Source organism: Micromonas pusilla (genome assembly GCF_000151265.4).
Source record: "Micromonas pusilla CCMP1545 genomic scaffold MICPUCscaffold_3, whole genome shotgun sequence".
Lineage (NCBI taxonomy): Eukaryota > Viridiplantae > Chlorophyta > Mamiellophyceae > Mamiellales > Mamiellaceae > Micromonas > Micromonas pusilla.
This window is the reverse complement of record NW_003315884.1, coordinates 379,176-392,710: the sequence shown is the minus strand read 5'-3', so window position 1 is coordinate 392,710 and position 13,535 is coordinate 379,176. Positions and strand designations below refer to the sequence as shown.

Sequence of the window (13,535 nt, the reverse complement as noted above, 5' to 3'; positions counted from 1 at the left end):
CGCGCGCGTTAATAATCGATCGCGGAAGCTACGAACTCATCCGCGCGTCGCGTGCGTCCCCCAACAGTAGTCGGCGACGCCCGCGGCGCACAGCTCGTCGACGCCGAACGCCTCGCCGACGTCGGTCACGGGCACGGCCTCGCGCTCGACATCCTCGCGCTCATCGTCCGATCGCTCGCCCCACGCGCCGCCGGCGCCGCCGTCCCGGCCGCCGTCGTCGCGCCGCTCGCCGCCGTCGACGTCTTCGTCGCCGAAGCGTTCGCGTTCGCCGCCGAATGCGCCGAATGCATCGCCGAATGCGCCGCCGCCGACGCGTCTGTCGTGCCCGCCCACGCCGCGCGCGTCCGCCCACGCCCGCCGCCGCACGTACTCCTCCATGCTCTCCACGTCGTCGTCGTGCGGGTACGTCTCTCGCGCGTCGATCCACTCGTCGACGTACCGCGCGTATTCGTATTCGTATTCGCGCGCGTCCTCGCCGCTCGCGCCGCGCGCGGCGGCGCGGCGCGCCTCCGCGTCCCACGGGTCCACGTCCCACGGTCCCCGCGCCGCGCCGCCGCTCCCTTCCGGGGGGTACGCGGAGCTGCCCTCCGGCGTCGCGCGCGGAGGGACGCGCCGCCCGCCGTGTCGGAAGTGGTAGTCGCGCGCGTTCGGGTTGTTCCCCGCGCCGTCCGCGTCGCCGCGCGCCCACCACTTTTGGTTTTGGTTTTGGGCGCGGTTTTGGCGGGGACGCGGCGCGAACCCCCCCGCGTCATCGCGCGCGTCTTCGGCGGCGCGGTGATGACGCGGATGCCCGCCCGAGCCGCCCGATGGCGGCGGCGGCTCCGGCCGCGCGCGCGACTTCCGGTTCCGCTGCTCGTGCTCGTACCACCGCCGCCCCCCCGACGCCGCCGCCGCCGACGCCGCCGACGACGACGCGCGCCGAGTCGCGAACCCGCCGTCCCGCCCCGCCCCCGCGCCACCCCCCGCGGCGTCCGCCCACGCGCGCTGCGAGCGGAAGAACTCGTCGAACTTCTGCTCGCGGACCTCGCGCTCGCGCCGCGCGCGTTGTCGCGACGCGCGCGACGACGCGTCGTCTTCCTCGTCGCGGTGGCGATGGCGTCGGGGATATCCGCCCGAGAAATCGCCCCCGCCCGCGCCCTCGCGCGCGCCTCCCGCGTCCGGCCCGTCCCAGTACGCGCTGCTCTGCGGCGGCGCGAAATCGCTCCACCGCGCGCCGCCGCCGCCGTCCGCGTTCTCTCGCAGCACGCGGTACGCCTCCGCGACTCTGACGAAGGACTCGTGGCTGCCCCCCTCCTTGTCCGGATGCGCGCGCAGCGACGCGCGTCGAAACGCAGCCTTGAGCTCGTCCACGCTCTCGACGACGCGATGCGACGACGCGCCGTCGCGGTCCGCGTCGAGGCCGAGCTCGAGGCGCGCGGCGCGGACGTCGAGCGCGCGCTCGCCGGAGCCGCCGCGCGCGGCCGCGACGAGCAGGAGCGCGGCGAGGAGGACCCCCGCCGCGCGCGCCATCGCGTCTGACGACGAGACAGACGAGCGCGGGACCGCGGTCGCGCTCGTCGCGGTCGGCCACGCAGCGCAGCGGTCGGCGTCGCCCCTCCGCCGCGCGGCGCGCGTCAGGGATATTTTCAAAGTATCTCATGGCTAAGGCTGCCAAATGCGCGCCAAGCGTCGCCAGTCACCCGCGCGCGACCTGGCGTCGTCGCCGCAGAACGGCCTGCTTCGATCATGGCCGCGAACGCGCTTCTCGCGAGCGACCTCGCGTTCGCGCGCGTTTCGGCGCGCGCGGCGTCCTTCCGCGCGCGCTCCGCGCGATCGCGTTGCCTCTTATTCGGAAGAGAGAATAAAAAGACGCGCCGGGGCGACCACCACGCGATCGCCGCGGTCGCGGTCGTCGCGCGCCAGCCGGGCCCGTCTTTTGCGCCGTCTTCCAAGGCGAAGCCCGACGGCCGCAGAGTCGCGCTCGTCGCGAAGCAGCTCGACGCGGCCGTCGTCGGCGACCTCCTCGAGGTGGTGCTCACCCCGGGCGACGGCGGCGGACGCCTCGCGTCCGGCGAGGACGCGGAGATCGGCGTGGAGTACCTCACGGTGACCACGATCGGGACGTCGAGCGGCGGGCGCAGGCTCGTCGAGGGCGAGATTCGCGGGCTCAGAGTCCAGGTGATTCAGCAGTCCGGCAGTCAGGGCGGCGCGCGCCTCGGCGTCGTCGGGCTCGCGGTTCCCGCGAGCGCGGGGTGGCTGCGCGGGCCGCTCGAGGCGTGGAAGAGTCATCTCCCGAACCAGCGCGAGATCGAGCGATCGCTCCTCACGCAAGTCGTCGGCGTCCGCCACGTCTGCACGCTCGACCGCCTCACGAAAGCCGTGCGGCGGAATCCGGACATGTGGTGCCGCGGCGCGGACGCCGCGAGCCGCCGCGCGGTCATCACCGACCCGGTGGAGAGCGCGACGCAGCAAGCGGGCGAGCTCGTCGCGTTGCTCGAGGGCGAACGCGACGTCGTGTTGTGCCAGCTCAACGCGGGGTGGTTGAGCGCGCACGAGCAGCCCGCGGGGGCGCCGTACGTCTCGCAGCTCATCAAGCGGTGCGTCGAGAGCAGGGAGATCGCGAGCATGATCTCGGAGAGCGACGACGTCGAGGGGAACCCGGGGCTGAGCGTCGTGTTTTACAACAAGAACGGGTCGGCGAAAGCCGTCGCGCGAGCGGAGGCGGAGGCGAACGCGGCGGCGGGGGGCGGCGACGCGAAGGACGAGGCTGGCGGCGGCGACGCGAAGGACGAGGCAGGCGGCGGCGGCGGCGGCGGCGCGCTGTTGGGGTTGGCGTTCGCGAAGATGACCGGCGCGCCCGCGGGGAAGGGCAGCGGCAAGGCGAAGGGGAAGAAGGGCGCAGGCGGGCTGACGCCCGGGGAGGCGAATCAGCTCGCGGCGAAAAAGATCAGCGAGTTGGGCGCGCAGGCGGACTGCCCCGCGGTGACGCCGTACGAACGCGTGCTCGTGGGGCTCGCGCTGGGGTACGACGAGCGCGACGTCGCGTATCACTTGTCGCGGATCGGGTCGCCGTTCAGCGCGGCGCTGTTCATTCGCGCGAGGGAGGTGCTCTCGGGGCTGAAGTGATCTCGATATATATCTCGTTTTCGATCGTTTATTAAACGCGACGACGACGCTAACCTTAAGCTAAATCAAATCACCGCCTCTAAGAAGGCGCACTCGCGGCACTCCGCGTACAGAGCCTCGATCCCGAACTTGTCCACGACCGCGAACGAGAGCTCGCGACATCGACAGTCGCCGCCGCCGTGCCGCTCGTAACACTGATCCAACCGCGACTGCAAGAGCGCCAACCCGACTTCCCCGCCGCCGCCGCCCGCGCCGACGACCCCGCCCGACGCGTTCAGCGACAGTCGCAGCCCGCCGCAGCCGCAGAAGATGTTCCCGCTGGACCGCATCAACCGCCGCGACTTGCACACCGGGCACAGCACGACCGGATCGTCCGCGCGCGCGGCGGCGGCGCAGTCGAGTTGCCACGCGTCGAAACGGTCCGCCGCGTCTCGCAGCTCTCTGGACTGCTCCTCCTCCGCGCGCTCGAGCTCTTCCGCGAGCATCGCCGCCTCTTCCTTCTGCAGGTCCGCCTCTATGGACGCGTGCATCGCGAGCATGAGGGATTCGTACTCGACCTCGCTCAGGGTTTCGATCGTCTCTTGCCACGTCGTCGCGCCGTTCCCGTTCCGACTCCGACTCCGACTCCGACTCCGACGCGGCGGCGTCGCGTCCGCCCACATCTCATCATCGTCCTCGTCCTCGTCGTCCTCCCTCTCCCCCTGGGCCCCGACGCGCGCGCCCGACGCGTCGCCGCCCTGCGATGGCGTCTCTACGCCCGCGACGCTCGAAGGTCTCGCGGCCGCGTCCTCCGCGTCCTCCGCGCCGCCCTCGTCGTCGTTCGTTCGACGACGTTTCGCGCGCGAGATCTCATCCTCTAAGATCTCCTGGAGCGCCTCCTTGACGCCGCCGCGCGCGTCGCTCCCGGTCCGCGCGCGCGAGAGAATCGCGACGCGGTTCGCCTTGACGCGCTCGATCGCGTCCTCCTTCAGCTGCGCCTGTGCGGGTGTGATGAACCGAGAAGAGACGAACGGCGCGTCAGCGCGCGCGACGCGGGGACGGCGCCGTCGCGGAAAAAAAGGAAAAACGGAGGACGAGCGCGGTGACGCGTCGGTTCAAAGAGCAACGCGCGGCGGGCTGGACGCGCGGCGCGCACCTTCCACGCGCCCGACGCGCGGTGCTTGTTCCCGCGGCGACGCGGCGGCGCCGCGTCGCTCATCGCGCCGAGGAGGCGGCGAGAGCGACGTGCGTTGTGCCCCGTAGTAGCGCGCAGTAGGTGGGCACCGCGCCAGTTTTCGAACGACGCGACGTCGCGTCGCGTCGACGATGTCGTGGCAATCCACGTGGCGTGGTCGACGACACTCCTCGCGCGCGGCGGCGGTCATCATGACGCGCGCGATGCCGACGTCGCCCCCCGCCGCGGCGGCGACTTCTTCCTCGTCCGCGGTGCCCCCGCGTCGAAACGCGTCGTCCTCCGCGCCGCGGCGACGCGCCGTGGCGACGCGCGCGGCGACGCTGGACGACGCGGATTGGTTGCGATCGGCGTCGATAATCTACGCGTCGTCGCCAGCCATGGATCACGAGCGCGTTGGCCACCCGGAGTGCAACGCGCGCGTCCCCGCGATCCTCGCCGCGCTCGACGCCGCGCGAATCACCGCGAGAGACCGCCCGGGCGAGCTCGTCCTGTTGGAGGACTTCGCGCCCGCGACCGCGGAGCAGATCATGGAGGTTCACACGAAGAACTTCGTGCAGGGGCTCGACATCCTCGCGAAGACCCGCGCGCCGTGCGACGTCGACACCGCGCCGACGTACGTCACGCCCGGGTCGTACGACGCCGCGATGCGCGGCTGCGGCGCCGCCATCGCGCTCGTGGACGCGGTCGTGGCGTCGGCGAAGGCGCGCGCGGGGGAGGAAGGAGGACCCGAAAACGGCGGACTCGCGGCGACGGGGTTCGGGCTGTGCCGGCCCCCGGGGCACCACGCGACGCCGCGCGCGGCTATGGGCTTCTGCCTCTTCGGCACCGTCTCCGCGGCGGCGCGGCACGCGCAGAGAGCGCACGGACTCCAGCGCGTGTTGATATTTGACTTCGACGTGCACCACGGGAACGGCACGAACGACATCTTCCGCGACGACCCCGACGTGTTGTTCGTATCGACGCACGAGGACGGGTCGTATCCGGGGACGGGGAAACTCTCCGACGTCGGCGACGGCGACGGCGCGGGCGCGTCGATAAACATCCCGCTCCCGCCGGGGTCCGGCGACGCCGCCGCGCTCGCCGCGTTCGACGAGATCGTGGCCCCCGCGGCGTTACGATTCAAGCCGGACATCGTGCTCGTGAGCGCGGGGTACGACGCGCACTGGAGGGACGCGCTCGCGGGACTCAACTTTCGCACGGGGACGTATCATCGCCTGTCGACGCGGATCAAGGCGCTCGCGAACGAGCTGTGCGGCGGGAAGTGCGTGTTTCTGCTGGAGGGTGGGTACGACCTCGTCGGTCTGTCCGAGGGCGTCGTGGACTCGTTCCGGGGACTGTTGGGCGACGCGAGCGGCGAGCCGGGGGGGCGAGCGGAGGCGGTGCCGGGGTTGGGGGACGAGCCGGAGGATAAAGTGCGCGCGGTGCTACGAGAGGCCAAGGCGCTGCACCAGCTGTGATGATTTACAGAAGACGTCTTGTCTTCTTCATTCGTTCGCGATCGCGTCGCGTGCTATCGATGTACTACAGTACACAACACCTCTTCTTCTTTCCTCTCCCTCGTCGTCGTCGTCACTCGTCGTCGTCGTCGTCGCCGCCGCCGTCGCTTATGCCGAAGATGAACCGCAACCGGTCCAGCGTTCGCCGCGTTACCCGCGAGCCCGCGAGCCCGGCGTCGCCGCCCTCGTGAATCACGCTCAGCTCGTCCGCCTTCTCTTCCCCGCGATCCTCGCCGCCGCCCCCGCCGCCAAACTCGCTCTGTCGCGCGCGGTACGCGAGCAACCGTTCCTCGACCGTATCCGAGACGTAATACGTCACGCACCGCACCGGCCGCGTCTGCCCGATCCGATGCACCCGGTTCGCCGCCTGGGCCTCGTCTCCCGGCGAGAGAAACGGCTCGAGAAGGATCACGAGGTCCGCCTGCGTCAGCGTCAACCCCGCCGCCGCGGTGCCCGCGTGCAGCAAGAGCACCTTGACGTCCGGGTCGTCGCGGAACCGTTGAATGGCCGTCTCGTGGTCGCCGCCGCCGGCTGTACCGCCGCCGGCGCGCACGCCCACCGCGGCGACGCCGATGCCCTCCCATCGGAGCGCCGTCTCCGCGTGCCCGAGCGCGTCGCGAAGCTGCGAGAAGACCACCGCCTTGCCCGCCGCGCCCGGCGCGCGCAGCGCCTCCTTCAGGTCGCTCACGAGCGCGGCCATCTTCGGCGAGCGACGCATCGCGGCGCGGTGCAGGTGCGCCAGGAACCGCCCGCCGTCCATAGAGCACGCGGGGTACCGCCCGTCGCGGTAATCCGCGGGGTCCTCGCCGTCGGGGAGAGGGAGGCGGTTGTACAGCGCGGGCGTCGGCGCGGGGGTAAACCGCGTCGTCCCGGCGAGGTTAGATCGCAGCGCGGGGTTCGTGCTCCTGCCGCCCTTCTTCTTCTCGTCGCCGTCGCCGTCGCCGTCGCCGTCGCCGTCGCCGTCGCCGCCCGCGTCGTCGGCGTCGTCCTCCTTCGGCGGCGGCAGCAACCGGATCAGCTCGTCGATCGTGAACGGCTTCCGACACAGCGGGCACGGCGGCGCGCCCGACCCCGCGTTGGTCCCGTGCAACGGCGCGGCGTGATACCACGTCACCATGCACCGCGTGCACGCGAGATGCATGCACCGCGTGATGCACGGCGCCTTCGCGGGGGCGCAGCATATGCAGCACTGCGGCGAGTGCCCCGCCATGACGTCGTTCAAGAGCTCGAACCCGGACTGCTGCACCGTGGCGTGATCCAACGACGTCTCCGAGACGCCCTGCCCGCCCGCCGCGGCGAGCGCGCGCAGGTACGGAAGGAGCGTGCCCACCTCCGCCGCGAGACGGTTCGCGTGCTGCCGGTGCGCGTCGATCGCGACGCGAAGCGTCGTCGTCGCGTCGTGCGACCCCTGGTCCGTCAGCGCGACGTCCCCGAGCGCGGCGTGCATCGCGCCGCCGCGCGGCCGGCAACCGCCGGGCGCGTGCGTTTTCAACGCGCGCTCCGCGTCCTTCTTGCGCTGCTTCGCCTCCTTGAGCGCGCGCTGCAGCGGCGCGGGGGCGTCGACGATGACGCGCGTGGGTTTCCCGCTCGCGTCTCTCGCCTGCGCGGCGGCGCGCGCGACCTCGATCGCCTCCTCCGCCGCCGCGACGGGCGCCTCGAGTAGCGCCTTCAAGAGCGCGCGGCGAATGAAGCGGGGACCCAATCGCCTTCGCAAACCGCCTCCCTCGCTCTCCGTCGCGTCGTCGACGACGATCTCGTCGCACGAGTCGTACCCGTTCGAAGCGCGCGCGTTTTCGCGTTCCTCCGCGAGCGTCCGCGGAAACAGCTCGAACGCCTGGCCCGAGGTGATGAGCTCGACGGCGAGGAACCAGCGCAAGCGCGGCAGCGGCGCGCGCGCGGCGGTGATCGCGTCGTTCGCGAGGCGCTCCACGGTTTTCGCGATGTCCACGGCGAGGTCGACGCGCGCCTTCTTGTTCTCCGCGCGTTTCAGCGCTTTAAACGTCTCCGCGCGCTCGCAGCACGCGTCGTCGCGATCCTTCCTCGGCGGCCCCTCGCACGCGCACGGCGCGAAAACGCACGAGCACAAGTCGTTGAGACCGCCCGGAAACGCGTGCTTCAGCGGATGCAGCCGCGCGTACGCCGCCTTCGACGCGCGCTCCGCGACCGCCGCGTCGCTCGCGGCGGTCTCGGGAGAAACGGCCGAGGGAATACCGTTTCGACGCGGGTGCCGCTCCTCCGCCCCGCGCAAGATGCGAAACACGCCGTCGACGACGCTCGCGAGCTTATGCGCGAGGTCGGCGCCGCCCGCGTCCGCGTACTCCCTCGCGGTGCCGCGCCACTGCTGCCGCGCGGCTTCGAACGAGTGCATGTCCGCGTTGCGAAGCTGCCACGCCGTCATCGCGCCGCCGCCGCCTCCGCCTCCGCCTGATCCGCCGCCCGCCGCCCTCGCGGCGCCTTCGTTGGCGTCCTTAGGGCCATTCCATACAAGCGAATGTCGGGGTGGAGTTGAAAGGCGTCAGATGGAGTTGAAAGGCATCGAGGGCGGGGATCGAAAGCGTGGTGTGGGCGGAGAGACACGCCGGCAAAAGTCCTTAAGGATCGGCGTTCACCACGCCAGCGCGGTCGTATGGGAACCAGTGTATAGAACGCACCTTAGGCGTCATCAACTCCACGAGCGCCGCCGCCGCGGGGAGCGCGCGGACGCGGTTGAAATCCACCGCCGCCGCGGCGACGGCGTCGTCGATGCGACCGTGGCCGTGATAATCGCGTCTGAAGCCGGCGCCGCCGGCGTCGCGCGTCGCCGCCGCGCGAAGCGCCTGCTCCACGTCCCGGAGGTGGCTCCTCACGAGCGCGCTCGACGTCGTCGCGCCTCTGACGAGTCGCAGCAGCCGGCTCGCGAGCTGCCTGGCCTCGTTCACCCGCCCCGCGGTGTAGTGCCGCGCGTGTCGCGGCAGCGCGTCGTCGTCGTCGTCGTCGTCCGAGCCGCCCCGTTCGAGACGCGCGACGTGCGAGAGGATCGTCAGCGCGCCGCGGAGCGCGGCGGCGGCGTGGTTTTCGAGAAAGCCGCACACGAACCGCTCGGACGGCGCCTCGTCGATCGCGGCGCCGTGCGTCACCATCCGAAGCTCGCGGCCCGCGGGCGGGAGCGTCAGAAGCGGCGTGTCGTCCGCCGTCCGCCGCTGCGCTTTCGTGTGACGCACGGCGACGCCGCGCAAGAGCGCGTGTAACAGCGGAAGCGCCTCCGGGTCTTTCCGCGACCACGGAACGCCGACTCTGTGCGACCAAAACCCGTCGGTCTGGTCCGGAAGACAAAACGGCCAGACCCCCAAGAACGCGAGCTCGCCGTTGAGGTCGTCCACGCCCTGGTGCAGCGGCGTGCCGCTGACCATCCACCGGAAATCCGATCTCAGGCACCGGCACGCCACCGCGAGCTGCGTCGTCGACGATCGAACCATCTGGCACTCGTCCAAGACGACTCTGCGCCAGCTCACTTTCGAGAGAACTTTCGCGGCGCCCGAGCCGCTCTTTCCCTTCGCCACCTCCTTCTGCAGCTGCGGGTACGTCGCGAGGACGACGTCCGCTTTCGCGAGCTCCGCGGCGACGTCCGCGTCCGACGCCTTCAGCTCGGGTAAGGCGTCGGACCCTAAACCCTTGACCTTACCGCCTTTTTTCGCGCCGCCGCCCTTCCCGCCGCCCTTCCCTCCGCCCTTGCCGCCGTACACGACGAGCGCGAGCGACGACTCGTTCAGACACTTCTTCACCTCGGCCTCCCACTGCCGCAACAACGGCGGCGGGACGACGACGAGCGTCGCGCGCGACGGCACCGACCCGTTTTCGCGGTCGTCCGGGATGGCCGCGCGCGCCGACTTCTGCGCCTCGCACGCCTCGCTGACCGCGTCCCTGATCGTGATCTCTCCGCGTCTGATCTTCTCGTCGACGCTCTCCATGTACTCCTCGTACGCCGCCCGCCCTCTCGCGTCCGCCTCCTTCCGCAGCGCGTCCTTCGGCTTGCACTGCTTCGCCCATCGACCCGCCGCGAGCGTCTCGCTCTCGAGCTTCACGCCTCGGTTGGCTTGGAGGTCGTGCGCGATTAACGCCAAAACCTCGATCGTTTTCCCTAGCCCCATCTCCTCGCACACCATCCCGCCGCGCGACATCGGCGGCTCGTCCAAGCGCAGCTCGCCGGCGAGGGGGAAGTACCAGTAACTCCCCCGGCGCTTCACCCCGCGCGTGGCGTCGGCGGCGGTTTTGGTTTTCACGCCGTCGACGTCGTCGCCGTCGTCGTCGTCGTCGTCCGCGTCCGCGAACCGTCGCTCCTCCCAAAACACGCCGTTCAACCCCCTGGGCGCGGCCTCCTGATCCATCATCCACCGGACCGTCTGCCGCTGAAAGTCCATGAGCGGCAGCGCCAACTCCCGCGGCTGCGGCGCCTCCGCGTAGCCGTCGGTCACCGCGGCCGCGAGGAGCCCCGGCAGCGTGAAACAAAACCCCGGGTCGTCGCTCCCCCCCGCGGCGTCGGCGTCGACGACGAACGTCGGACGACGCGCCGCGTCCGTCCGCGGCGGCGCCACGCGATGCCGCACCGGCGCGGACGGCGTCAGGTGCCGCATGATAAATTTGATCTCGTCGCACGCGATGAGCTCGAACGCGAGTCGCCCGAAGTAACACGCGAGCGTGATGGTCACCGCGCCGTCGTCGTTCGCGTCGGCGTCCCACGCCGGCAGCGGCTTGGCGTTCTCCTCCACCTCGATCTCCTCCACGAACTCGATCGACGAGTCGCCGTCGCACGCCGCCTCGGTCTTCACGATCGACCGCGTCGTCGCGAAAGGGTTCTTCGCGGGGCGGCATTCCTTGTCGAAGTCGGCGACGCGATACGTCTCGTCGTCGCCGTCGTCGTATCGCACGGTGATTTGGTACTCGTCCTCCGGCACGACGCGCATGACGACGCCGCGGTAGCTCTTCCCGTCCTCGAACGTCTTCGCGACGACCTCACCGACCGCGGGCAGCGACGGCGGGAGCGGCGACGACCCGGGGGACGCCTTCGTCGGCGCGTTCACGCAGACGCATCGGAGGTAAGGCACGCGCCACGGCGTCGAGACGGGATGCTGCGCGTTGGCGAGATCTCGAAGGAGCTGCCCGCCGTGGCGCTCTTTCACGCACACGTCGCCTCGCGCGGCCGCGTCCGCGAGCTTCCCGACGGGTATCACGTTGCCGTCGTGCCCGGGCTCGCCGAGCTCGTTCCACGTCTCCACGCCGCGCTCCTTCGACTTGTAGTTTTGTCGCTTCATGAGGCGTCGCGACCGCTTCACCGGCGCCGCGAGCGCGTCGAGGACGTCCTCGACGCGCGCGTGCTCCGACGTCGACGGCAGCGACAGCGTCAGCGTCGCGGTGCCGAGGAGCCGGAACTCGTGCAGCGTGCCCGTGGACGCGCGCGTCGCCGCGTCCGCGGTGTGCCAGTCGTCCGGGGCGCGCGATCTCGTGCCGACGCCGCGCGCGAACGCGTCGTCGAACGCGATCGTCGCGGGGTACCGCCGCTCCGCGGGGAGCGGCGGGACGATCCTCCGCGGAGGCGCCTTCTTCGCCTTCTTCTTCTTCGCGGGCGCGGCGTCGCCCGAAGCGAGGCCGCCGCCGGGGGGGCGGCCTCGCTTCTTCGGCGCACCCTTGGGCGGCATCGCGCGCGCGATGGCGGGAATGAGAGGAGGTGCCACGTTATGTTTGTGTTTTCGAGAAATAATTTTATTGAAGCTTCTTCACCGTCGAGACCGCGCGTCCGCCGCCCGCGCGTCACTTCACGAACGGCATCGGGCACTTGCTCTTCGCGTCCGCGCCGCTCCCGCCCTTCGTCTCGATCCCTCTCTCCCACCACCCCTCGCCGATGTCCTTCGCCGGTCGAAGGTTCGCCCAGTCCACCGCGTCGCCGCCGCCCTTTCGACGCGTCTCTCTCCTCGTCGCGTTCACGAGCATCCCGTCTCGCGTGTGAATCGTCGCCCCGGACGTCATCACGACGTCGTGCCCGGCCACGAGCTCCATGTCGAGCCTGCGGAAGAGCACCGCCCAGATCGCCATTCCCTCCAGAACCGCGAACTTATCCCCGGGGCACCGTCGCGGCCCCGCGCTGAACGGCGTGTACCGGTAGCCCGTGTTGAGCTCGTTGGGCTGACCCGCGGACAACGGGCCGAATCGCATCGGCTCGAACGCCTGCGACGCCGGGCCCCAGTTCGCGGGCGAGCGGTGCAGGTTATAGATGGACACGAGGAGGTCCTGCCCCGCGGGGATCGTGCCGAGGCCGTGCGGGAGGACATCCTCGACGACCGCGCGTCGCGTGTACACCGGAGGCTGCGGGTACAGGCGCATGGACTCGTGGAAACACCGCTCCAAGTACGGCAACTTCAGCATGTCCGCGTAGTCCGGAAACGGCTTATCGCCCAAGACTTCGTCGAGCTCCGCGCGCAGAAGACGCAGCTGCTCCGCGTTCTCCGGTTTCAGGAGCTCGAACGTCCCCCACGTCAGCACGGACGCGGTCGTCTCGTGTCCAGCGACGAGCAGAGAGAGGAGGTCGTCTCGCAACTGCGTCGAGGACACCTCCTCGCGCGCGGCGATGAGGTATCGCAACACGCTCGGGTTCGCGTCGTTGAGGTAGTCGCGCGCCCACGCCTCCGCGCCACCGACGGCTTCTTCCTCTTCGACCATCTTCTTGCAGTCATCCACGAGTTTTGTCGTGACCTCTTGGATCACGGTCACGGCGTCTTGCGCCGCCTTCTGGCGCGGCGAGACGATTCGCAAAAACTGCTCCGGGAGCCGCCACGTCGGCAGCAAGTCCATCGACCGCGTCTCCACCTCCTTGAGCGCGGTGTACGTCGCCTGAATGACCGGCGCCGCGGACGTCAGCGCTTTGAAGTCGTAGTTGAACACCGAGATGCCGATGATGTCGAGCGCGGCTTGCGAAAATTTGCTCTCCATGTTGACGCGTTCCCTCCGCCCGCCGTCAGCGTTGATCTGATCCTCGACGAGCGACACCATGCGGTCCGCGCACGGGCCGAAGCACCGGTCGACCATCGCCTCGACGTACCTACGATGCAGCGACGGCGCGACGGCTTTCCGTCGTATCTTCCACGCCTCGTTCTCCTGCAACGCGACGCCCAATCCGAAGAGAAACGCGCCGGCTTCCGCGATCGTGCCCTTGATGTACTTGCTTCCGTAGTTGAAGAGGACCTGCTTGATGCAGTCCGGGTCGCTGACGACGACGTAGGACGTGATCGGCCCGGTCGGGAGGAGGTACACCGGCCCCGCTTCCTTCATCCACTTGAACAGCGGCTGGAAGAGACCGCCGCCGAGGAGGCCGGTGATGTCGTCGAGCTTCGCGTCCGCGACTGGGATCTCGCTCTTCCCGCCCCACAGTCGGTTCAGCTGCGTCATCCAGTCCGGCGCGGCCATCGTCGCGCCGGCGCCGTCTTTATTGCTGATCGCCGCGGCGTCTTTTTGCGGCGAGACGAATTCGATCGCGTCGACGTCGAACTCCTCGATGCCGTCGGACCACTTATCCGCGGTCTCGACGGCGACGGACGCGGACGACGACGACGACGACGACGACGACGACGACGACGACGTCGTCTCCGGCTCTCGGACCGAGGCGAAGGTTTTCGTCGTCGCGCCGCGGGCGCGCGCGCGTCGCGAGGACGCGCGGCGGTTCGCGCGCGCGGGGGGCGCGCGGCGCCCTAACGCGAGCGAGACGCTCGGGGACGCGATGACGCCGTGCATGG

General features: G+C 70.5%; 7 protein-coding genes across 7 annotated transcripts; 2 read left to right on the top strand and 5 right to left on the bottom strand.

The window, feature by feature from the left end:
- Positions 1-36: 36 nt before the first annotated feature.
- MICPUCDRAFT_38612 (uncharacterized protein) lies at positions 37-1,509 on the bottom strand (the record flags this gene model as incomplete). Its single annotated transcript, XM_003056669.1, has 1 exon — positions 37-1,509. The coding sequence occupies one exon, from the start codon at positions 1,507-1,509 to the stop codon at positions 37-39; it is 1,473 nt and encodes a 490-aa protein (XP_003056715.1).
- An 867-nt stretch (positions 1,510-2,376) lies between these two features.
- MICPUCDRAFT_62065 (uncharacterized protein) lies at positions 2,377-3,100 on the top strand (the record flags this gene model as incomplete). The annotated part of the gene is given in 2 exon segments (XM_003057135.1): positions 2,377-3,032; positions 3,034-3,100. Coding segments are annotated over 2 exon segments (723 nt in total).
- Positions 3,101-3,170: 70 nt separating this feature from the next.
- On the bottom strand, positions 3,171-4,303 carry MICPUCDRAFT_56054 (uncharacterized protein; the record flags this gene model as incomplete). The annotated part of the gene is made up of 2 exons (XM_003056668.1): positions 3,171-4,082; positions 4,241-4,303. The coding sequence occupies 2 exons, from the start codon at positions 4,301-4,303 to the stop codon at positions 3,171-3,173; spliced, it is 975 nt and encodes a 324-aa protein (XP_003056714.1).
- A 353-nt stretch (positions 4,304-4,656) lies between these two features.
- On the top strand, positions 4,657-5,736 carry MICPUCDRAFT_44039 (histone deacetylase; the record flags this gene model as incomplete). The annotated part of the gene is made up of 1 exon (XM_003057134.1): positions 4,657-5,736. The coding sequence occupies one exon, from the start codon at positions 4,657-4,659 to the stop codon at positions 5,734-5,736; it is 1,080 nt and encodes a 359-aa protein (XP_003057180.1).
- A 283-nt stretch (positions 5,737-6,019) lies between these two features.
- On the bottom strand, positions 6,020-6,262 carry MICPUCDRAFT_9486 (uncharacterized protein; the record flags this gene model as incomplete). Its single annotated transcript, XM_003056667.1, has 1 exon — positions 6,020-6,262. A coding segment is annotated over one exon (243 nt), but the record flags the coding sequence as incomplete, so codon positions are not given.
- A 2,824-nt stretch (positions 6,263-9,086) lies between these two features.
- On the bottom strand, positions 9,087-9,722 carry MICPUCDRAFT_15077 (uncharacterized protein; the record flags this gene model as incomplete). Its single annotated transcript, XM_003056666.1, has 1 exon — positions 9,087-9,722. A coding segment is annotated over one exon (636 nt), but the record flags the coding sequence as incomplete, so codon positions are not given.
- A 1,777-nt stretch (positions 9,723-11,499) lies between these two features.
- MICPUCDRAFT_32152 (uncharacterized protein) lies at positions 11,500-13,209 on the bottom strand (the record flags this gene model as incomplete). The annotated part of the gene is made up of 1 exon (XM_003056665.1): positions 11,500-13,209. One exon carries the CDS (start codon positions 13,207-13,209, stop codon positions 11,560-11,562), a length of 1,650 nt encoding a protein of 549 aa, XP_003056711.1. The 3' UTR covers positions 11,500-11,559.
- Between the last annotated feature and the right edge of the window lie 326 nt (positions 13,210-13,535).